Consider the following 25,809-nt stretch of genomic DNA (forward strand, 5'->3'; position numbering starts at 1 on the left):
TTTCAAAAAGTCATATTTTGCCAAATTTTGATGGAAATGCAAGGTTAACCCCTTACACTTTTGAAACTTTTCAAAAAGTCATATTTTGCCGAATTTTGATGAAAATGCAAGGTTAACCCCTTACAATTATGAAAATTTCAAAAAAAGGCATATTTTGCCCAATTTCAATGAAAATGCAAGGTTAACCCCTTACAATTTTGAAACTTTTCAAAAAGTCATATTTTGCCGAATTTTGATGAAATTATGAAAATTTCAAAAAAAGGCATATTTTGCCCAATTCCAATGCAAATGTAAGGTTAACCCCTTACAATTTTTAAACTTTTCAAATAGTCATATTTTGCCGAATTTTGATGAAAATGCAAGGTTAACCCCTTACAATTATGAAAATTTCAAAAAAAGGCATATTATGCCCAATTTCAATGAAAATGCAAGGTTAACCCCTTACAATTATGAAAATTTCAAAAAAGCCACATTTTAGGAAATTTTGATGAAAATGCAAGGTTAACCCCTTACAAATATGAAAATTTCAAAAGAAGTCAAATTTTACCCAATTTCAATGAAAATGCAAGGTTAACCCCTTACAATTATGAAAATTTCAAAAAAGCCACATTTTGGGAAATTTTGATGAAAATGCAAGGTTAACCCCTTACAATTATGAAAATTTAAAAAAAAGTTCAAATTTTGCCCAATTTCAACAAGGATGCAAGGTACACCCCTTACAATTATGAAAATTTCAAAAAAGCCACATTTTGGGAAATTTTGATGAAAATGCAAGGTTAACCCCTTACAATGATGAAAATTTCAAAAAAAGTTCAAATTTTGCCCAATTTCAACAAAGATGCAAGGTACACCCCTTACAATTTTGAAACTTTCCAAAAAAGCCACATTTTGCAGAATTTTGATGAAAATGCAAGGTTAACCCCTTACATTAATGAAAATTTCCAAAAAAGTCATATTTTGCCCAATTTCAATGAAAATGCAAGGTTAACCCCTTACAATTTTTAAACTTTTCAAAAAGTCATACTTTGCCGAATTTTGATGAAAATGCAAGGTTAACCCCTTACAATTATGAAACTTTCCAAAAAAGTCATATTTTGGGAAATTTTGATGAAAATGCAAGGTTAACCCCTTACAAATGACAAACTTTTCAAAAAGTCATATTTTGCCGAATTTTGATGAAAATGCAAGGTTAACCCCTTACAATTATGAAAATTTAAAAAAAGGCATATTATGCCCAATTTCAATGAAAATGCAAGGTTAACCCCTTACAATTTTGAAACTTTTCAAAAAGTCATATTTTGCCGAATTTTGATGAAAATGCAAGGTTAACCCCTTACAATTATGAAAATTTAAAAAAAGGCATATTATGCCCAATTTCAATGAAAATGCAAGGTTAACCCCTTACAATTTTTAAACTTTTCAAAAAGTCATATTTTGCCGAATTTTGATGAAAATGCAAGGTTAACCCCTTACAATTGAAAAACTTTTCAAAAAAGTCATATTTTGCCGAATTTTGATGAAAATGCAAGGTTAACCCCTTACAATTATGAAAATTTCAAAAAAGGCATATTTTGCCGAATTTTGATGAAAATGCAAGGTTAACCCTTACAATAATGAAAACTTCAAAAAAAGTCAAATTTTTCCCAATTTCAATGAAAATGCAAGGTTAACCCCTTACAATTATGAAAATTTCAAAAAAGTCATATTTTGCCAAATTTTGATGGAAATGCAAGGTTAACCCCTTACACTTTCGAAACTTTTCAAAAAGTCATATTTTGCCGAATTTTGATGAAAATGCAAGGTTAACCCCTTACAATTATGAAAATTTCAAAAAAAGTCAAATTTGCCCAATTTCAATGAAAATGCAAGGTTAACCCCTTGCAATTATGAAAATTTCAAAAAAGTCATATTTTGCCGAATTTTGATGAAAATGCAAGGTTAACCCCTTACAATTATGAAAATTTCAAAAAAAGGCATATTTTGCCAAATTTCAATGAAAATGCAAGGTTAACCCCTTACAATTTTTAAACTTTTCAAAAAGTCATATTTTGCCAAATTTTGATGAAAATGCAAGGTTAACCCCTCACAATTTAAAAACTTTTCAAAAAAGTCATATTTTGCCGAATTTTGATGAAAATGTAAGGTTAACCCCTTACAATTATGAAAATTTCAAAAAAGTCATATTTTGCCGAATTTTGATTAAAATGCAAGGTTAACCCCTTACAATTATGAAAATTTAAAAAAAAGTCAAATTTTGCCCAATTTCAATGAAAATGCAAGGTTAGCCCCTTACAATTATGAAAATTTCAAAAAAGTCATATTTTGCCGAATTTTGATGAAAATGCAAGGTTAACCCCTTACAATTATGAAAATTTCAAAAAAAAGGCATATTTTGCCCAATTTCAATGAAAATGCAAGGTTAACCCCTTACAATTTTGAAACTTTTCAAAAAGTCATATTTTGCCGAATTTTGATGAAATTATGAAAATTTCAAAAAAAGGCATATTTTGCCCAATTCCAATGCAAATGTAAGGTTAACCCCTTACAATTTTTAAACTTTTCAAATAGTCATATTTTGCCGAATTTTGATTAAAATGCAAGGTTAACCCCTTACAATTATGAAAATTAAAAAAAAGGCATATTATGCCCAATTTCAATGAAAATGCAAGGTTAACCCCTTACAATTTTTAAACTTTTCAAAAAGTCATATTTTGCCGAAATTTAATAAAAATGCAAGGTTAACCCCTTACAATTATGAAAATTTAAAAAAAGGCATATTATGCCCAATTTCAATGAAAATGCAAGGTTAACCCCTTACAATTTGTAAACTTTTCAAAAAGTCATATTTTGCCGAATTTTGATGAAAATGCAAGGTTAACCCCTTACAATTATGAAAATTTCAAAAAAAGTCAAATTTGCCCAATTTCAATGAAAATGCAAGGTAAGCCCCTTACAATTATGAAAATTTCCAAAAAAGTCAAATTTTGCCCAATTTCAATGAAAATGCAAGGTTAATCCCTTACAATAATGAAAATTTCAAAAAAGTCATATTTTGCCAAATTTTGATGGAAATGCAAGGTTAACCCCTTACAATTATGAAAATTTCAAAAAAAGGCATATTTTGCCCAATTTCAATGAAAATGCAAGGTTAACCCCTTACAATTTTTAAACTTTTCAAAAAGTCATATTTTGCCGAATTTTGATGAAAATGCAAGGTTAACCCCTTACAATTATGAAAATTTAAAAAAAGGCATATTATGCCCAATATCAATGAAAATGCAAGGTTAACCCCTTACAATTTTTAAACTTTTCAAAAAGTCATATTTTGCCGAATTTTGATGAAAATGCAAGGTTAACCCCTTACAATTATGAAAATTTAAAAAAGGCATATTATGCCCAATTTCAATGAAAATGCAAGGTTAACCCCTTACAATTTGTAAACTTTTCAAAAAAAGTCATATTTTGCCCAATTTCAATGAAAATGCAAGGTTAATCCCTTACAATTATGAAAATTTCAAAAAGTCATATTTTGCCAAATTTTGATGGAAATGCAAGGTTAACCCCTTACACTTTTGAAACTTTTCAAAAAGTCATATTTTGCCGAATTTTGATGAAAATGCAAGGTTAACCCCTTACAATTATGAAAATTTCAAAAAAAGGCATATTTTGCCCAATTTCAATGAAAATGCAAGGTTAACCCCTTACAATTTTGAAACTTTTCAAAAAGTCATATTTTGCCGAATTTTGATGAAATTATGAAAATTTCAAAAAAAGGCATATTTTGCCCAATTCCAATGCAAATGTAAGGTTAACCCCTTACAATTTTTAAACTTTTCAAATAGTCATATTTTGCCGAATTTTGATTAAAATGCAAGGTTAACCCCTTACAATTATGAAAATTTCAAAAAAAGGCATATTATGCCCAATTTCAATGAAAATGCAAGGTTAACCCCTTACAATTTTTAAACTTTTCAAAAAGTCATATTTTGCCGAATTTTGATGAAAATGCAAGGTTAACCCCTTACAATTATGAAAATTAAAAAAAGGCATATTATGCCCAATTTCAATGAAAATGCAAGGTTAACCCCTTACAATTTGTAAACTTTTCAAAAAAAGTCATATTTTGCCCAATTTCAATGAAAATGCAAGGTTAATCCCTTACAATTATGAAAATTTCAAAAAGTCATATTTTGCCAAATTTTGATGGAAATGCAAGGTTAACCCCTTACACTTTTGAAACTTTTCAAAAAGTCATATTTTGCCGAATTTTGATGAAAATGCAAGGTTAACCCCTTACAATTATGAAAATTTCAAAAAAAGGCATATTTTGCCCAATTTCAATGAAAATGCAAGGTTAACCCCTTACAATTTTGAAACTTTTCAAAAAGTCATATTTTGCCGAATTTTGATGAAATTATGAAAATTTCAAAAAAAGGGCATATTTTGCCCAATTCCAATGCAAATGTAAGGTTAACCCCTTACAATTTTTAAACTTTTCAAATAGTCATATTTTGCCGAATTTTGATGAAAATGCAAGGTTAACCCCTTACAATTATGAAAATTTCAAAAAAAGGCATATTATGCCCAATTTCAATGAAAATGCAAGGTTAACCCCTTACAATTATGAAAATTTCAAAAAAGCCACATTTTAGGAAATTTTGATGAAAATGCAAGGTTAACCCCTTACAAATATGAAAATTTCAAAAAGTCATATTTTGCCAAATTTTGATGGAAATGCAAGGTTAACCCCTTACACTTTTGAAACTTTTCAAAAAGTCATATTTTGCCGAATTTTGATGAAAATGCAAGGTTAACCCCTTACAATTATGAAAATTTCAAAAAAAGGCATATTTTGCCCAATTTCAATGAAAATGCAAGGTTAACCCCTTACAATTTTGAAACTTTTCAAAAAGTCATATTTTGCCGAATTTTGATGAAATTATGAAAATTTCAAAAAAAGGCATATTTTGCCCAATTCCAATGCAAATGTAAGGTTAACCCCTTACAATTTTTAAACTTTTCAAATAGTCATATTTTGCCGAATTTTGATGAAAATGCAAGGTTAACCCCTTACAATTATGAAAATTTCAAAAAAAGGCATATTATGCCCAATTTCAATGAAAATGCAAGGTTAACCCCTTACAATTATGAAAATTTCAAAAAAGCCACATTTTAGGAAATTTTGATGAAAATGCAAGGTTAACCCCTTACAAATATGAAAATTTCAAAAGAAGTCAAATTTTACCCAATTTCAATGAAAATGCAAGGTTAACCCCTTACAATTATGAAAATTTCAAAAAAGCCACATTTTGGGAAATTTTGATGAAAATGCAAGGTTAACCCCTTACAATTATGAAAATTTAAAAAAAAGTTCAAATTTTGCCCAATTTCAACAAGGATGCAAGGTACACCCCTTACAATTATGAAAATTTCAAAAAAGCCACATTTTGGGAAATTTTGATGAAAATGCAAGGTTAACCCCTTACAATGATGAAAATTTCAAAAAAAGTTCAAATTTTGCCCAATTTCAACAAAGATGCAAGGTACACCCCTTACAATTTTGAAACTTTCCAAAAAAGCCACATTTTGCAGAATTTTGATGAAAATGCAAGGTTAACCCCTTACATTAATGAAAATTTCCAAAAAAGTCATATTTTGCCCAATTTCAATGAAAATGCAAGGTTAACCCCTTACAATTTGTAAACTTTTCAAAAAGTCATACTTTGCCGAATTTTGATGAAAATGCAAGGTTAATCCCTTACAATTATGAAACTTTCCAAAAAAGTCATATTTTGCCAAATTTTGATGGAAATGCAAGGTTAACCCCTTACACTTTTGAAACTTTTCAAAAAGTCATATTTTGCCGAATTTTGATGAAAATGCAAGGTTAACCCCTTACAATTATGAAAATTTCAAAAAAAGGCATATTTTGCCCAATTTCAATGAAAATGCAAGGTTAACCCCTTACAATTTTGAAACTTTTCAAAAAGTCATATTTTGCCGAATTTTGATGAAATTATGAAAATTTCAAAAAAAGGCATATTTTGCCCAATTCCAATGCAAATGTAAGGTTAACCCCTTACAATTTTTAAACTTTTCAAATAGTCATATTTTGCCGAATTTTGATGAAAATGCAAGGTTAACCCCTTACAATTATGAAAATTTCAAAAAAAGGCATATTATGCCCAATTTCAAAGAAAATGCAAGGTTAACCCCTTACAATTATGAAAATTTCAAAAAAGCCACATTTTAGGAAATTTTGATGAAAATGCAAGGTTAACCCCTTACAAATATGAAAATTTCAAAAGAAGTCAAATTTTACCCAATTTCAATGAAAATGCAAGGTTAACCCCTTACAATTATGAAAATTTCAAAAAAGCCACATTTTGGGAAATTTTGATGAAAATGCAAGGTTAACCCCTTACAATTATGAAAATTTAAAAAAAGTTCAAATTTTGCCCAATTTCAACAAGGATGCAAGGTACACCCCTTACAATTATGAAAATTTCAAAAAAGCCACATTTTGGGAAATTTTGATGAAAATGCAAGGTTAACCCCTTACAATGATGAAAATTTCAAAAAAAGTTCAAATTTTGCCCAATTTCAACAAAGATGCAAGGTACACCCCTTACAATTTTGAAACTTTCCAAAAAAGCCACATTTTGCAGAATTTTGATGAAAATGCAAGGTTAACCCCTTACATTAATGAAAATTTCCAAAAAAGTCATATTTTGCCCAATTTCAATGAAAATGCAAGGTTAACCCCTTACAATTTTTAAACTTTTCAAAAAGTCATACTTTGCCGAATTTTGATGAAAATGCAAGGTTAACCCCTTACAATTATGAAACTTTCCAAAAAAGTCATATTTTGGGAAATTTTGATGAAAATGCAAGGTTAACCCCTTACAAATGACAAACTTTTCAAAAAGTCATATTTTGCCGAATTTTGATGAAAATGCAAGGTTAACCCCTTACAATTATGAAAATTTAAAAAAAGGCATATTATGCCCAATTTCAATGAAAATGCAAGGTTAACCCCTTACAATTTTGAAACTTTTCAAAAAGTCATATTTTGCCGAATTTTGATGAAAATGCAAGGTTAACCCCTTACAATTATGAAAATTTAAAAAAAGGCATATTATGCCCAATTTCAATGAAAATGCAAGGTTAACCCCTTACAATTTTTAAACTTTTCAAAAAGTCATATTTTGCCGAATTTTGATGAAAATGCAAGGTTAACCCCTTACAATTGAAAAACTTTTCAAAAAAGTCATATTTTCCCAAATTTTGATGAAACTGCAAGGTTAACCCCTTACAATTATGAAATTTTCAAAAAAAGTCAAATTTAGCCCAATTTCAATGAAAATACAAGGTTAACCCCTTACAATTATGAAACTTTCCCAAAAAGCCAAATCTTGCAAGGTCAACCCCTTGCGAACTCAAATTTCCCCCAAAAAGCCACATTTCGCCGAATTTTGATGAAAATCCAAGGTTAACCCCTTACAATTTAAAAACTTTTCAAAAAAGTCATATTTTGCCCAATTTCAATGAAAAACCCCTTACAATCTTGTAGATAAAAACTACGCGACACAAAGAAAAACACCTGCTGCAATCAATTTGCTAGTCCTTCTGTACAGGGACCATGTTTTATTTCTCTTTTAATTTCCTTATGTTTTTGTTTTTTTAAACGGCTCCAGTACACCATGCCACCATATTGCAACTAGCAGAGGGACACTAAGACTTCCAAATAGATTTTTTGTTTTAGAATTTTCACACAGCCACGCACGCACACACGTTCTACCATAGGCCTACATAGAGAGATATGAACAAGGGAGCTTCTATCGATAACTACATGGCTGTACGCTATCCAGGAGTCTTGAGGCAGCCATGTTTTTTGACGCCGAACAAGTATGCTTTTTTTGTTTTCTTGTTCTCATGCAGACAGGCACCAGGGAATATGCTTATAATGCCTACAAAGAACTCAGACATGATATAGGCCCGAGACCTAATGACGTCATGCTTTGTTTACATGTGCGCTTTCCTATTGTGGTAGACGGCCCCTACTTCGTCTGGCGTCCCGACTTCGCTCAGATAGGAAAGCCCATATGTAAACAAAACCATTACGTCATTAAGTCTCAGGTCTATTGACCTCAAGAAACATGGCTATGATCTGAGCAATACTATTGGATGTGAATAATGCATGTAGACCTGGCTTGTTCTTTAAACAATCTTTTTAATTTTGGTAATGTTTCAATTCCGAACAATTCTAGCACAGCGTAACCAACGCATCCCTGCCACACACCGGGCACAACAGCTGTCTGTATGCAGTAACAATGAGTTCGGTACTTACTGATGAATAAATGTTATGTAAATATTTTTCTCGTATTACAAAGACTTTCCCGATCACCGAGAAACAATAGGGTGACACCTATGTTGGGCAAATACATATCACAGATACAGATAAGAAATTTTTTAATTGGCTTTGCCTGGGTAAACTACAGATCCGACCCTCATTGCCATAGAAGTGTGGCACGCGGGGTTGGAGTACATTAGGCAGTAGGCCTCAACAGCATCATTCACACCCAATCAGCTAAAGACTCCGTAAAAATCAGTGACATGGCAATACACATAGCTACTAAGCCAGAAAAAAAAACAAGGTTTTTAAAAAGGGACAAATTTCACATCACTCAAATTCATTTACATAGACCCCCCAAAAATTTCAATATTTGCTCAAGTAATTATTTTTTTTTTGTGGATATGCAATACATTACGGATTCAAGAAGTTATCAATGTTAAAAATGTTTAAATTTTAAACGGGGAAACTGCACATATTTCAGAGGATATGCTAGTACTTTTATTTACCTGATGAACATTGGGTTTCAACGGTTAAAAACTATGTCCTCCTACTCCACTACTTCTACGTCAAAATATGTGCAGTTTCCCGTGAACGACTTATAGAAATCTTTAATAAACATACCATAATAGTTTTAACAACTCGGTATTTAACCTACAGGCAAATTTGTATTTCTTAATTCAGTAAATTTCTACAAAATAACATGAAATGTTGATTTAATGTTGTTACTCCTCCGTTTTCAGGAGTGTGGCATCCGTGAAATCAAACTTGAAAACAAGATTGCAGGAAAAACTACAAACATAAAAGTACAATGGTATCTACTTGTCCTATCGCAGCGGGATTTTAATTCTAATGGACTTCATCCACTTTAGAAATATGTCGCACATGATTCTACAAATCGTTTTGACCTGTTTGTCATTCAATAAAATTATCTTTGCGATCACAAATTTACCAAATATTAACTTTGGCATCTAACCTCTAAGTATTTGCACTTTCAACTAAAACCTCATGAGTACAGCCCTTGCTTAAATTTCCTTTGTATCCATTATCAGATGTATAACAAAAGTCTACGAATTATAAAATTTGTCAAATGCAAGCAAGCGTGGCACATTTTCATATTTTTAAACACAAAAAAGGAACTGACAACATAAACTAAAAAAAAAATGTTATTCTTAAAAAAAAAAAAAGTACTGCACTAATGTTCAAACCAGTCATTGGCCTGATCTAAATCACGTACAATGTATTTACCTTTTTGTTTGTTTACTTCTTAAAATATTGTCTTGGACAATGTTTAGTACTCTGGAGAGAACTTCTCTAAAAAAATACCCCAATAAAGAAGACAAAAATACAGAAGATTTTAACTTTTTGAGTAAACCAAACAAACCAAATAAAAGTAAGCTGCGTGCATAAATTTTGTACATGCTTTGTCAACAGACTTTTACTATTGCAATTTAAATGCAAAAGGAAAAGCTGACAAACAGCAGATGTAGCTAGTTCTCGTGAATCAAAATTAAGAGGAAAAAGGGATCTAAAACAAACTGTGATTGAAAAACATGACCTCTCTTGTCTAGTTTGATGTTAGTTTAATCATTACAAATACAAAACAAACGGGCTTTTGGGTGATTGATAAACTCATCAAAACACATAGGCCATCAGCCTGGGGTTTTTAGTCAGTATCAAATCAGGGCATAAATGATTATAGTGGGCAAACGCAAGGTATATCGCCCCTAGAGTGGTAACAAGCATTTTGATGGACATTTTGAAAAAAAGGGTGATAACATTCAAAAAGCTGCCACCGCTGCAATGCTATCACACATTTTCCAAATCTGGAGGTGTATACCTTGCCAAAATTCGCTATGGCGATTATTCCCCTCATTTGATACAAGTGGCCAATATTTTGGACCGAGCCTGATGGCCTAACACCCTGTGGATCGACAAAGCTGCAGGGAAAAAAAAGTAACATAGGCCGTACCATGTGGGTAAGCACACACTATGACATGTTGATGAAAATTATCCTAGAATGAAAAATACTGACGATTTTTCACGAAGCTTTTAGTTTTACCGTTATGTATTAGAGGATGTAACACGAATGCACCATGATTGGGTGAGTTTACCCCCTCCCCCTACACATGTACCAGTCACCCCACCCCTTTGATACTATAAATCCTTGTAAAAGGACAGGTGAACTTTAAAACAACGTACAAATTGACCCAAAATGTACAGTTTTTTTTTTAGGAATGTCAAAAAATCTAAAGGTGCCGTTTAGAACCGTTTGGCAACATTTACCGTCGACTATGAAACTGCGTGAACGACATCCAAACCAAAACTGAAATAAAACAAAACTTCATCTCATAAAACAAAATAAATCAGTCAAACACAGAGATATGCTACACAATCAAAATTTCTCTGTAGAAAATAAATTTGATGTGTTGTTTCACTCGTTTCATTTCTAACACTCATGTCATCTTGACATGTTCATGGGGTTAAATCACCTAACTAGAAATTTGAAAACAAAAATTGCATTTTTTTACAAGACATATTTGACTTCAAATATCCACTTTTTGAATCCTTCAAAACTTTGAACTATTTAAAGAAAAGGATGTCTGTGGTATGAAAATATTAGGATTGAACTTTACCAATGAAGGTGAGAAGGTATGACCGGCGATCTTTGTAAGACTTCACCGATAATCAGAATGATGTTGGAATGGACTTCCTGTTGGGATACTACATTCTACAAACAAATTTCAACTTGAAAAAAAAAAATTGTCAGGCAACCATATCAAAAACCTTATTCACAGGTCCTTGTGTGACAATTTTTGAGGATTTTGGTTTTGCTCTTTGAAGCAATCACTTTGTTACGTCATACGCATGAACAAATCTGCAGCTTCGTTACTCTACGTAAGTCCCACTTAAAAATCAAAGACACTTAATATCAATACACATGGTTATCTTACAATATTATGATTTATTGAACATTTTTTTCATTTTTTATTTAAACTTACACCTATGTAGTCAAGTACTATTATTTTGCTTACACAGCACTATGCATGCAGGTGTCTAAATTTTGACAAAATTACACATGAGTTATAAATTACGCAAGAACAGGATTTTTTTTTTTTTTTATAATTTGAATATTCATTTTGGTATATCTCCTAGTCTACGAATACATGAATACATCAAGGGCATACCTCCGGTGCAGACGTATCAAATGATCTCGGCACAGAAACACCACTTGCGAGTTCTACACTGATGGATGCGGCTCGAATACCTCCTGGGCTGTACTACAGTTTTTTTTTAAATACAATTATCATCACTAGGCACAGAACTACATACTGGTAAAATGTGATGGAGTGCAAAGATGAATACAAAATCTTACAGAGAAAGTAAGCGGGAACGATTACAAAAATGAATCTGGCGACGAGCAGTGATTCACGAGCTTAGCAGTATTAAAACACTGAACACTGTTCAAGAATTTTTGTTTTGTCATAATTTGCACATCAAAGCAAAGGACATTTATCACCAAATAATTATCAATTGATGTTGAAGTAGAAATAAGTCATTTTTCCTGTAGACGGTCTGAGAGAATCAAACCTTTCCAAATTCTTTTTTTTTTTTATCCATACGACCTCAAAAAATTTATGCCGCACCCTGAAAGCTTCTCCCTGTCACATGCCGAGCACGTGGCCATCACATGAAGACTCACATGCTGCTGGCATGGATACCACGCACATGGTCACACGCTCAACACATGCCCGTCACATGCACATCACATGCCCGTCACATGCACATCACATGAGATCCATCTGCTCATTATCCAAACACCCCAAAAAACTACATAACCATTCAGCAGACCCATTTCTCTTATACACTTGATGTCCAGCCCAATCACTTAGCACCTGCAAAACATCCTCAGAAAGAGCATTTGGACATACGGTACAAGGAACAATCATCAGCCCTAAAATGCACTTGCGATGTCATGAGTTTCGAAAGTTTAGTCAATTACAATGTTTGTGTTGTTCAGAATCACTTGACTTTTTGCACTAAACACCTACATGTGTGCAACAGCAACAATAAAAAATGTACACATTGGATCCACAAGGAACACCAACAACGAACGCATAGGACCTCTTCGTATTTTCAAAGAGCGATACACTTTTTTTTTACATTTACAATCTTAGAATGTCACATTAAAACACTTATCAAGACATTTATTATTAATCTACAGTTTTTTTTGTGGGTGCTCTGAGAAAATATCCATTACTTGTGCATGTCAATCAATTAAAAAGATTATTTTTTCTATTCATTTTTTTCTCTCCCGAAATTCTGGGGAGTTACATTATTTTCTTCAAGTTATCAGAATAACTGATTCATAATTTGGGTTATTTCTTTAAGACGTTTGGGGCTACTCTCCCCTCTTTTTGGTTGGAATAAATTTACATAGAATGTGACCAGAATACAGGGCAGAATACAGGGCAGTTGCCATGGAAACAAGGTGACGGTGCAGCACCATCTACCTTTATTTTTTTACAAACTACCCAACAACCTTGCGTTAAAAATGACGACCGATTAACACATGTCAATACTTACACACCCATCGACACAGAAGCAATCAATTTACAAGTTGAAGAAAAAAAACCCAATCTTTTCTGCTTGAAATATCTTGGGGGCTTTTTCTGTCCAATTTCCGTTATAAGTCTTGAATGCACTGTTTTACAGTTTTATTATTTCATTTCCATTTGATGAGCGCTACCTACACTGTACGCTGGAATATTACCTACATAGCAAAGCACTGTTAAAAAAACCTGACAAATCTCGCCAGAGTTTTCCCATTCGACGAGCAAATCACATTAATGTACAGAGATTTAGCAAGCTACATCCGATTCATTGAAAATTGCAGCAGTTTTAAATTTACCGTCTAAAACTCCCCCAAAAAGTCTGTCCTTGAATTCCCGAAACCTACATGCAAAAAAAAAACACATAAAAGTGTCGAGAGAGAGAGTGAAGTATGAAGCAAACTGTATTTACTGTTCAACTTGGCGTCAATGAAGTTAATAATAAACAAAAGAAAACTGAGTCTTGTGAAGCCAACTGCTTTGAACCAGTTCAATCCAGTTTGGGCTGAAGACTCTCTTGTAAGCTTAAACTATTACATGTGCTGTATGAAAACAACAACTGGTAGGAACAGGTTCTGACCGGTTCCGACTAGATAAGTGAAAATGAGGCCACTTCTGAAGGAAAAAAAAAAGCTGGACAGCTCTCTCCATACGTTACACAGACCCTCTCTCAAAAGCTTGGAATAGCGCTGTCGTTTTATTGAAGGGGAAAACAGAAAAAGAAAGGTGTTTAACTTTCCGCCTTCTCTTTTTTGTCTTTCTTGCTTTTGAGGAATGAAGGGGTTCGGAACTTCTTCTTGCCCTTGTCCTTCTTCTTAGAGGGGGAGGTGGCGTCCTTGGTCGGGGACGCCTCAGCGCTACTGGCGCTCCTCACCCCGGCTTCCTGGGACGGGGAGGCGGCTCTCTCGTCGTCCTCCTCCCCTTCCTCGGCTTCGGCCTCCGCCTCGTCTCCGTTCAGCGTAGTCTCCTTGGTTGTCATCTTGGTTGTCACAACTCGGGTGGTTGTGACTTCCGAGCCGTCTTCTGCAGGATTTCAGATAGAGATGATGGGAGCATTAAATATGTCATAAAAAAAATACTGCAAGTAAAACTTGCGCGATCCCCCGGCATCCTGGCAGTTTGTATACGTATGTACAGTCAGTTAGTAAGGACAATTTTCAGTGACGAAATTGATTGTCCACCCGGCAGGTACCAGTTCTCAGTTGAATGGGGAGTTTGGGTTGAATGGAGAGTTTTGGTGAGACACCAGACTAACATGTGTTAGAGTCATCAGTAACTCTCCAGAGACCTCGTAAATATCCATATTGGAAAGGATTTTTTGATGTCCGCCTCACCTTTCAAGTTTGGTTGAGACTGATGACTGAACTTTACAGTGAAATGGAACACACACACACCCAGACACACGGACACACAGAAGGAACACGTGAACGCAAAATCCTCCTGTCTGGCTTGAAAACCAGGGGGATTAAACTACCTAAACTTATACGGCGTTGAGACTTCAAAAAGGTGGAAAACAGAACCTTTGACCATTTCACCAGCAGAATGCGTGCTCGTACTGCACAACCAAAACTTGCCTTGAAACTGAATTTCTAGCTGAGAGTCGAGGTAATAAACAGTGCATGTCGTAACCTGACTGCCTGTGCATTTGCTTTTCTAGGAAGATTTGTAAATCCTCCAAAACTCACCACTTTACAGAAACCTAATGGCTCATGCTCTGTCCCATAGCTGGCACGTAGTTGAGTCCATCACACGTCCTCCAGTCATAAGCTTTTCAAATGACCTTTGACAAAGGCATTCCTTTGTTATTATTCATCCACTGTTACTTGTGACTGGACTTGTGACTGGACTTGAGACAGGACTTGTGTTGGACATTGTGTTAGACTCGACTACATTCCTAGTCCCATGTAAAGTAATAAATTGCTGGGCATTACCTTTCCCAACCCTTTCAAATCCACCAAAAACTCTTGCTGGATTCTTTCAAAAGATCTTGAAGGGTTAGGGTAATGAAATAAATGCTCATCAACTCACCTCCCTTGGTGACAACTACTTCTCTCTGGGTTGTAGTGGTAGTCTCTTCCATACCATCTGGGCCGTTCATGTTAGGCGCCTGTACTATCAACTCAATCTCTTTCACATCTAAAAACAAAAACAAGACAGTTGGTCAATAACAACTGGAATTTCGTGCCAACCCTTTGAAGGATATCAAGCAACATCCTGGCGATTGGGGGAGGGGGGGGGGGATAGACAGGTGACACTCACAATCCGACCTTTCTCTAAATAAATCTTGGACTTTTTCTTTTTCAGTTTTCTTTTGCTGGAGGAAAGGAGATGGGGGTGGTGGTTGGATTTTGCAAGAGTGAGGAAGGATCCTAGTAAATCACTCAAGGTGTTTAGGGTTAAAGGAACTTGCGGTAGGAGACCACTCACCCTGGCCAGTCTTCTCGGCAATCTCCTGCTTGTACTTCAAGATGTCTTCCTCGGTCATGTTCTCGAACGGATTGGGGGCGTAGGCGGTGTACAGCATGACGTCCTTCTGGTGTTCTCGCTTGATGATTCCCTTGGAGGCCGCTTGCACCTGATCCCCATCTGCGCCAGGCTGCTGGACAGAAGTAAATCAAAAGACAAATTCAAAATGTTTGAATGACAAAAGGCTGTGAAAGTCAAACCTGGAGTCTTCGCAAATGATGTGTTGAGAGTTAAATTAAAACCGCCAGCATCGGTGAATTTTATTTCTGAAGACTACATGTAATTGGTGTCGCATACACTGTACGGCCATCTCATCGGAAGCCAATCAAAAACACGCATGTGCGTCCCCCGATTCACGCATTTGAATGGTATTGTGTGCAATTATTCTGCGCCCAGATGCCACTTGTTCCATGATAATCACATGATTTCTCACTTTTGTGACCTGAGCATGATTTTTCTACTTGATGGCGACGGTTCTGTCGTGGTGCAAGCAAATCGCAGGTTGACCTGAGGCGGGCTTTAGCAAGTGTAGTAATGAAGCGTAAGAATGACACATGTCTGAAGGCATCTAAATGAGTCTTCACTTACAGCAAACTTAGAGCCATGTGGCGAAATCTCTGAAAGCGTTGTCTGGAGTTGGCATAAATATCAGTTCATGACACTGCAGCTTATGCTTTACCTTCGCTTTCATTACCAAGAACCAGCCATCGGACATTTTAAAAAACTTTCAATCTAGCAGTCAATATTGACCTCAGCGGGATTTGAATCTGCAACTTTCAAATTTTACCGAGTCCAGTAATTTTTTTCAGGCATTGTCTTAAACTAGCTCTTATTTTTTTTATAATGTGCACGGCTATGCTATGAGCATCGTACTTCGGGGAAAACAATTTTAGTTGAGAAAAGCAGGGCAAAAACTCAAAACAAAACAAAACAAAAACATGTTATGTCAAAAATATTTTAAGCAGCAACAATCAAGTTGTAAACCACGCATTAAATGTCGAACAATATCCCTTTAACATGTTTAAAGAGAAGTTGAGTTTCAAAACCTAGAATCAATCTTAGAAAATGACAAGTCTTTCTTTACACACTGGAAGCAGAAATGTTAGTTGCACAAGAAGCAAAGCGTGTCGTTATTGGCTAAACATTAAATATAACAGGCAGGAATATATTTGCTTAAATAAATTTATCCGGGTGCCCATACAATATTGTTTTTACCGTTCACTGAAGCAAGAATTATGAACAAATATGCTGAAAGCACATTAAATATGCTAAAGACTACAAAAACAAACCTCTAAAATAACCGTTCAACTATGTCATTACTTCGGCCTTTGTTCGATGGAATTGACCATGAGAATATCCAGGGAACTGTCTCGTCTTTTTTAAACCTCCAGCTTGTTGGACCTCAGCTTGCTGAGGGAACTTTTTAGAAGGTACATGGGATCATTTGCTTTTTGTGCAATTTTTTCTTTCATTTGAAGCAACAAAATTTCTCAAAATTTGGTTGCATAACAATTAACTGGTTGAAGTTTCAGCTCAGTGGATACTATACATTCAGAGAAAACGGATGCACAATTTTTTGGGGTTGCATAACTGGATTCCGTTGCCAACGCGCGTAAAAAAAATGCACGTAAAAAATGCGCCTGTGGGCACATGTTCTTAAACCAAATGATGCCATTTCAGGCACAATAAATTTGGTAATTCACAATAAATTTGGTATCAGACCTGTTTTCACTTTGAGCAAGCATTTTTTCGTCAAACTGTAAGCAGGTACAATGTATTTTTCGTAAAACTTTAAGCAGGTACAATGTACTTATCCGGGAAATTGCAAACGTTCGTACATGCCTTTAACATTCTTATCAGTTGCCTTAAAAGTGCAAATAAAAAGTGCATTTGGAAAATCTATTTAGTGCCAAATTTTGAACAATTCATGTTCTGAAGTGAACAAAACCATCTAAAAAGAAGGCGTGAGTTATGAAGGAAATGTTAATAATGCTGATCTTAAAAAAAAAAAAAAAAAAAAAAAAAATCCAGGCTTTCCATCAATTCCAAAACTACTTTTCAAAACAATACAAAATGTCGGCATTTTTTGTTAAGCTTTTTAAATGATTATTCTGAATGTTCATGCATACATAGTTCCATGGGTTGGCACTCAAAATCCATAATAAAGTAGTCTGGCCTATATGCATGCTGATGTTACATGTGGATTTTCTGGATAATTGTCGCAATTCTGTGCTTACAACTGAAAGCCCAACACAAAAACTCTACACTAACCCAGGGGGCACAGAATTTATGAAATACCATGCTGAAATTTCTGGCGAGCCTGTGTGTCAAAATTTGTTACAAAAATGAATTTGTGAGGGAACGGGAGCAATGCTAGCCACAGTATCATTTTCAACTTAAAAGTGTTTCCGTACTTATGCATAACTTAAAACGAAAAAGGCTGAACTTTTCACAACGCAAAAGTTTCACAACGCAATGACAATGTTACAGCTGAGGTAAAATAGCGTGGCGCTAAACAACACAACCGACTACAGCTGAGCAAAAACACAACTGCAAAAAAAAGGCGGTGCATGAGAGAATACATGAAGTAGGAGGAATGTAGAAAAAAGGAGGAAAGCAGAGAAATTTTGCAACTGGTGATGGCAGAGTAAAGATCCTGGCAAAAAAAGCAAACATATTTTGAAAAAGCCATGTTTTTTTTCACTAGGCTGAGGGGTCAGTTGGTCAGATACCGGTACCTTGCGGGGTGAATCTTGCAGTTTGTCTTTGGAGTCAGACAAGGGGGCATCCCTAGCAAGCTAAGAAAAACAAAACAAGCAAAGACTACATGTACGTAGCTGATCACTGCAGAAGAACGGAGCCTGCCCCCTGTTGTCACTTTGCCTGCTTTTATCCCAAAGTGTGTTGACATTTAAAGGTTTTTGAAGAATACATGTGACACACTGCAGAAGTTTTGTGTTACACTGTGATCCCAGACAGATAAAACTTTCGAGAATTCGCCCGAGGCGCACATCTAGAATTATTGTTAGAGTCGGACGGGATCTCGAATACTTTTGACGAAATGTGGAAACAAACAATGAGTAGACAAAAAAAATGTGATTGCAAGTCAGAAAGGACTGTCAAAGAATGAAAAAGGGGGATGCTAAATAAATGCGAATAGGAGGTTTTCATGCATTGTATGAAACAAGCTTGTGCAAATAAGACTATGCATGCATGCCACACCTCAAATCAACTTGAAATTGTCAATGGGATGCTTTTGCAATATTTTACAGTAATAATAACATTTTTTTAAAGTCAACATAAAATGCAACGCAAATGTTCCTTGAACTATGCACATTTCTGATACACAAATTGCCACAGTGGTGTCCTGTTGCTGCATTTGTGAACATGCATACCCAACTCATAATTAAAGTTTACTTCGTGTGAATGAAAACCAATGGAATTGCGTGGAATTGCCAATCCAGAAAAAAAAACAATTTCATTGACAAATCACCGAATTTTTGTTTCGTGAATGTGTTTGGGGTCATTCCATAAATTTGGGGTCTAATTTTATTGTTGTCCCTGCTACATCAGACATAAGATTTAATAAATTCAGGACGCATTCTTCAAAGCCATCTATCTCCATGAATGATTGTGTAAAGCAAAGTCCTTGCCTAAAAAAATGACAAATAGTCTGAGGTCAATCTTAATGATACCTGCGCGGCAAAATTACACAGGGACACAAAAAAAAAATCACACTTTGGGACCCCAAAATTTACAGAATGACCCTTTGTATCATGTGCTTATTTTCTCTTCTGTTTAAGGGGTGGGGTTAGAAGCTAGATTGGGGGAGGTCCTCCCAAAAAAAAAATCTGCAGGGTTGGAGTGCTAAAAATAAAGAATTAGGAAATGCTTATGAAATGAAACAAATGTATAGACCACCACCCATGGTAGACACGCTATTTGCTGCTTTGATGGGGCATGGATTCCGACACAGAGCTCTCCGTGTCTGGATTACATAAATGGTTTGCATTGGAAGGACAAGCATCTAACTTCAACCCACCTGTGCCCTGCGTGAGTCGCCATACTGTACGCCTGACAGCACTTCTGAGATGGGTCCTGCTGTCACCTTGTCATCAAACCTATCCGCCTTCATCTGTACAACCGAAGATAACGAGAGGGAGACATAACAACTCTGATCAACATGCTCTGTTTTTTTTTCATTATCGATATCTTAAAGGTATAGTCCATCATTTGTAATTTGTGCATTTTGTTCGTTTGAAGCAACAAAAGTGCTCACAATCTAAAGAAGGGTGCTGAACAACTAACCTGATGAAGTTTCAGCTCAGCTTCAGCTGTATATTCAGAGAAAAACAGCATTCTAGGATCTCGATTTCAAATCAAAAGTTGCTGAATCATGTTTTGAATTGGGCCTGAATTCAGCGTCCGAGACACGTTCTCACTGAGCCGATTGCAGCTACGCGATGTCACGCACTGATCCGACGAATTATAGCAACCGCACATGCGTGTGCGTATAGTGCCAATGCTTGCGCGCGCTTCGCCGAATAACAAAATGAACTACTACTTTAAATTTCCTACGGTGCATTTTAAGAAGCACCGTTGGAAAGGCCTTCTTTCGTTGATTACTTCAAAATGACAGCTTGCCAGAAAGAATAATTTCACAGGGAGTTTAGTCCCCTTACTAACTTTCAACCAAGAATGTTTTTCAACAATAATTATGCCAGTTACTTTTCGGATAGCTGCAAATGATGGACTATAGCTTTAAAAACCCCAATGTTATCAACTTTTGGCACCTTTAGTTTGCTCTGTCTTATTTCTTTATAAGACACTGACCTCTGTTGGACATCAATTGCATGGAAATTGAAGCCCGTTCTCCTGTTTTGACGACCGCAGATAAACCTGCCATACGTATTCTGTCAACACTGTACTTGACAAATACACAGCCCCAAATGCCTCTAGTTTTCATAAGAAAATCTACCAAGAGTCCTTTTTTCCATAACAGAAATGTTGAGTGTGTTAATGTGAAGGCCACAGGCAGCTGGTTATTTTTTGAACTACAAACAATGCAACAAGTTTGATTTTCAAATTTTGATGAACCCTCACTATTTCGGACATTTTTTGAAAATGTGAGGATGGAAGCCTCTCTAACTTCTACAATGTTTGGAAACAATAAATACTTTTACACTAGGCGTTTTTCACTAATACATTCTTTAAAACTTAAAATTTAAAGAAAGTTAGATGACCTGACGTCTCGACACTAGCAGAAAAGGTTAAAACATTTTTTTTTTTATCAGAAACTGTGTTTGGGGTCAGATGCAGCAAATGCTTCAGACACCAGTGCAAAGACAAATTTATTTGGTTGTGTTAAGTCAACTTACGCCTTTCTGTTTTTTCTTCAGTTCCTTGGGGTCCTCAGATAGCACTGAAAACTGATGAGGAGCCACTTTCATTGACTCGCCAGATGTCTGCTTAGCCTCATCAGTCACCCACTGAAAGAAACAACAACAACAAAACAAACAATGTAAGGACATTCCTCATTTTATGGCCACAACAATTTATCTCTCACATAAGGTGAGTGAGGGGGAGCGTGGCCAAGTGGTTAGGGTTCGTGACTCAGTGGGTCAGGGGTTCGAATCCAGCTGCTGGTCATATATTGGGTCCGTGGGCAAGCTGCTTCACCCCCAACTTGCCTCACTCAACCCAGGAGTATTAAATGGGTACCTGCATTAGCTGGGGAGTAACCTGCGATGGATTTCAGCATCCCATCCAGGGGAAATTGGAGTAATCTCAGCCATTTTATGCCAAGGGAACCGGAGATCAACTTGACTTTTCTTTTTGTACATAAGGTGCGTGAGCCTACACAGAGATTCCAAGGGGTGGGCGGGGAAAGGGAGGGGGGGGTTTAACAGCTACATGTAAGTTCTGTTTTGTCTCGATGACAAATGTCTCGAAGAAAAAAAAAAGTGTTCATAGCATGGCAAACTTTTGCTGCCACTGTAGATTTCCTTGGCATGTGATGACGGAGAATATTCCTACTTTCCATCACACAGGACTCCTAATGATAGTACCCACTCATATTACTGGATGAAGAGAAGCAAGTTGGGGTAAAGTGGCTTGCCCAAGGACACCACATATGGCCAGCAGCTGGACTCGAACCTCTGACCCTCTGATCACGAGTCACAAACCCTAACAACTCATTGCCACACCTCTTCAGCTGCATTCCCATAGCAAAGCTACTTTCAGGACCCCCCAAAAAATGACAGATTCAGACATGAAAGAAGTTTAGCTTTCAAGCAGAACAGCTCAGATTTTCTGAATCAAACTCAATAACATTCCCGGAAAAAGTTGCAAGGAAGTTTACCACAATAGGTTGATTGCATCTCTGTCAGCGATATCTGCGCTCTGTCGCATGAACAGCCCTACTCATCAGACACAATGAACCCTATCAAGGAATTTCTCCACAACCTTTTTTTCTAGGTGATCATCACGATTTCTAAGATAAAAAAAGAGTAACAGATCTTACCACTGTCTTTGTCTTGGCCTCCTCCCCTTCCTTGACCTCCTCCTGAACTTCGACCTTGGTGTATGTGTTGGGCGTGTTCAGCCACTTAGTCTTCTCGCCAGCCTGCTTGCGGTTCATCAGCTTCATGGGGGACTGGTACTTGCTGCCCTCCCTGTCGTCGTCGTAGAAGTAGGTGACTGAGGTGGAGGCTGCCGGGTGGGCCACCTCGCTGCGGGGCTTGGGGTCTGAGCGCACCAGGGGCTGGTGGTAGACGAAACCTGTTCGGTGGCCCTGTGGCATGTGCAATAAATCACAGTCATACGGTTACTTGGTTCTTGGTTGGTTCTTCTCCTAAATACTCTGCATGGGAATTTTAGCAGGAGGCCAGAAACACCGGGGCAAACCCCTCCTCTTAGCAATTTGTCACTGGGTTCTTTTACGTGTATTGCATGACACAACACGCAGGACCCATCCAAAGGACGAAGCAATAAGGGTTAAATGCCTTGCTTAAGGGCACAAGTGGCTACCCGGGCTTAAACCCACGTCATTGTTGCCTCTGAAACACCAGAGCATGATGAGTCCAGTGCTCTTTACCGCTAGGCCATGACACAGTTACGCTGAACTGGAATCACATTTTGAGTCTGTCTTAGCTTGGGATTGTACTGAAACAATTTGCAGGGATTGTTAGTGGACTCTTTGAGCTTTCTGCCTGAAATCTGAGGTATGCAGGTATACATGTACACTCACACATGGTGCCAATATGTTATTTACATTTTGACAAAAACCTGAAATCAGGAAAGTGCAGGAGGACGTACATCCCTGAATTTGGCACTTGAGCTAGTATTGAGACCTATATGTCCATGCATATTTATCACACATGTAAGGACCTACCTGGTTATAGACCATTTAGAATTGGGACCTGAATTGGCACTTAAACTAGTATAATTGGGACCACATTTAGTGCAAAACTCCAATAAGACTTGGAACTCGACAACGAATTGATAGGACTTTACCGAGACTTAGGACTTGATTTGACACTTGACCCAATATCATTTCACCCTGATTTGACACCTCAAATTGTTTTAGCACTTGAACGGGTCCTCAAGTGGCCAAGTAGGTCCGACACTTTGTGTCGAAACTCCACCACGGCGTCTTAACTGGACTTCAAAGCAGATGCCTAAAGTGTGACCAGAGAGGCTTAAGCCCACTGCACACGTGGGTAAGTAACACATGCTCCTCTCCAACGCCACATCGCATGTTCTAGCTGAACTCGTCACAGCATCGATAACGGACTTTTGTGAACGCATACAGACACAAGTCACGACTGCGATTGGTCGGAACACCGTGGGTGGGGCTTATAACCCTAACCCCTAAAGGCTCTTGAGGGTCAAGGACCAAATTACCACAGAATACTACATGTGTTGTGCACACTTGTATGGAAAGAAATGCATACTACAGGTTTCTACTCAGTAGTATTTTGTAGCTTTAGGGGTGGTTAGGGATAACGGTTCGGCCCACTGTCCCGTCTCTAAGAGCCCGTGTCGTCTCACCATGTTGTCCAGCTGCCGCATCATGGCCTCAAACTCCAGCTCTCCGATCTTCCACCTTCTCTCCCGCCGTTTCTCCCCTTCCTCCTCCGGCGAGGTGGGCTTGATCACGCCGCCTCCGCCCTTGACGGCCACCTCGCGGGTCTCTTCCTTGACGGCGTCCGAGACCAGGATCAGGTTGTCCAAGCCGACGGACATGCACCTTACCTGGAAGGGAAAACATCAAGTCAATCATATTTTTAATAAAAAATTCATGTCACTGAACCCTTACCCTGCTAGATGCAACAGAAAGCAACAATGGTGAAAACTTGTTGCAAACTGTAGCATTTAGCAGCCAACTGTACCGTAGTCCCTGTGCTTTGTTTCATCTTGTTGCATCTAGCAAGGTAACTGCTCATACCATCTCTGTTACCAGTTTGATCTTGTCTTGGAACCAATTGAACGGCAGTCTTACCCCTAGGAACCCCTTTGCTAGGAACCATCCTCAATCCTCCAAAATCTTGCACTTATGTTCAAATGAAGGTCGCCTCAATCCTTCAAAATCGGACAGTCCTGACTCTCAAAATGCATTCATCCTCAATCCTCCGAAATCATCCTCCTTTTCAAAGATCATTTATCCTCAATCCTCTAAAATTGTTATGTCCTTCAACACCATTCATCCTCAATCCTCCAAAATCAATCCTCCAAACCCTCCAAAACCCCCAGGATGATTTTGGAGGATTGAGGTGGGTTAGAGTTCATGCTTAAGCCAGGTTCATACTTCACGCGAAAGCGAAGCGAAATTCGTGAAGTCAACAATACGTTCTAAGCGCGTCCACCATTGTTGACGACATGAATTTCGCTTCGCACTTGCTTTCGCGTGAAGTATGAACCGGGCTTAAACCAAACGCAAAAACCTTACAATTTCTGTCTAAAACTGTACTACAGGATTTCATGATTCACTATCACTGAAAAGGGACCATATTGAGCTCAATTAGGGACCAAAAAATCCAAGATTACTGGAACCCCAAGCCTAAGCCTGTGGCCAAAAGCAAGATTTCAGAAGTGGCCAAAAACTCACTTGGATTTCGCAGGCTGCGACCACGTTGTACGTCCAGTAATAAGCCTCCTCCACCGTCTCGCCGCAGCACACCACGCCGTGGTTGCGCAGGAACAGGATCTTGCTGTTAGGGCCCAGGGCGCGGATGATGTCATCCTTCTGTTGATCGTTGACGATGATGCCGCTGTAGTCAAGGTAGGAGACCTCGCCGCAGATCAGGGCTTCTTGGCTGAGGGGCAGCAGCCCTTGCTTCATTGATGAAACCTGGCGGGTAGACGAAGAAAAGAAATAAGGAAATTGATTTGATTTTTCAGTCGCTAGCTGAACTGTCTGGCAAAATTGTAGGGGCTAACAACACTGTGTGACATTAACCTATTAGCACTTGTACTACATTGTATTACATTGTGTTTATTCACTGAAGAATCGATAGGACAATAGAGTGCTCGGGGCGGTTTCAGGCGCTACAGTGAGTAATAGGTAGGGCGGTAATTTCGGGTGCTACAGTGACTAAATGGCTAAGTATTTGCCTCACCAAAGCTTCAAGAAGTAGCTTTGTGGAGTCAAATGCTTATGGGCACACAGAAGCATTTATGTTAAAAAAAAACCCCAACTTTTATGTTAGACTTCTTTCATAAATTGTCCTTATTCCTGCAGAACAACTGAAACGTCTTTCATTTTTTTACGGGAGGTAATAATAATAATAATAATAATAATAATGTGGTGCTTATATAGCGCTTTAAATCTAAGGTTTCAATGCGCTTTACAATTATTATCCCTGTTCATCAGGAATGAGACCATTTTTCTGCAGCAGATCGAGATCAGCGCAATCTGGTCTCCACCTTCACAGGCACCCATACTCCTGGGTGGAGAGAGGCAATTGTAGTAAAGTGTCTTGCCCAAGAACATTAGCACCATGTTCCCAGTCAGGGTTCAAACCCAAGTGCCACAGCACGTAAGTCGAACACTGTAACCATTGGACCACCGCGCCCCACAAACAATGTATTTGAAAGAACGATGCAAAGGAAAAGTCTCAATTCAGGCGATTCACAATGAAGAGCGGCACCAATAGTTCGCCACAGAGAGTTCATTTTTCCCAGTGCATTGTGGGATATGGTCGACAAATTCGCAGCGCGGGACATTTGAAATTGTTCGTTTTCTTCCGGTCAGTAGTTTCGCAAGCGTATGATTTGAGTATATGTTTGCCCTTTTCTTTTCTTTGTATCACTATGGTGATTTTTGGTAAGGCGGCAGAACGCTATGCCCCAATCTATAACAAATTAGCTCAAGTG

At 37.2% G+C, this 25,809-nt stretch overlaps 1 protein-coding gene across 6 annotated transcripts in view; it reads right to left on the bottom strand.

Moving 5' to 3' along the window:
- Positions 1-11,291: 11,291 nt before the first annotated feature.
- LOC119740035 (alpha-adducin-like) overlaps positions 11,292-25,809 on the bottom strand; it is a 67,742-nt gene continuing 53,224 nt past the window's right edge. For 3 of the 6 annotated variants that reach the window (XM_038215229.1, XM_038215231.1, XM_038215228.1), the window contains 9 exons: positions 24,542-24,784; positions 23,485-23,688; positions 21,956-22,225; positions 20,811-20,921; positions 19,475-19,567; positions 18,171-18,230; positions 15,394-15,565; positions 14,995-15,102; positions 11,292-13,989 (listed from right to left, as the gene is read on the bottom strand). In XM_038215229.1, coding sequence (XP_038071157.1) covers positions 13,697-13,989; positions 14,995-15,102; positions 15,394-15,565; positions 18,171-18,230; positions 19,475-19,567; positions 20,811-20,921; positions 21,956-22,225; positions 23,485-23,688; positions 24,542-24,784 — 1,554 coding nt within the window. In that variant the 3' untranslated portion in view covers positions 11,292-13,696. The remainder of the gene's footprint in view (positions 13,990-14,994; positions 15,103-15,393; positions 15,566-18,170; positions 18,231-19,474; positions 19,568-20,810; positions 20,922-21,955; positions 22,226-23,484; positions 23,689-24,541; positions 24,785-25,809) is intronic. The other 3 variants (XM_038215230.1, XM_038215232.1, XM_038215233.1) reach the window with 3 other exon arrangements.

Source organism: Patiria miniata, unplaced genomic scaffold (assembly GCF_015706575.1).
Source record: "Patiria miniata isolate m_02_andy unplaced genomic scaffold, ASM1570657v1 HiC_scaffold_4, whole genome shotgun sequence".
Classification (NCBI taxonomy): Eukaryota; Metazoa; Echinodermata; class Asteroidea; order Valvatida; family Asterinidae; genus Patiria; species Patiria miniata.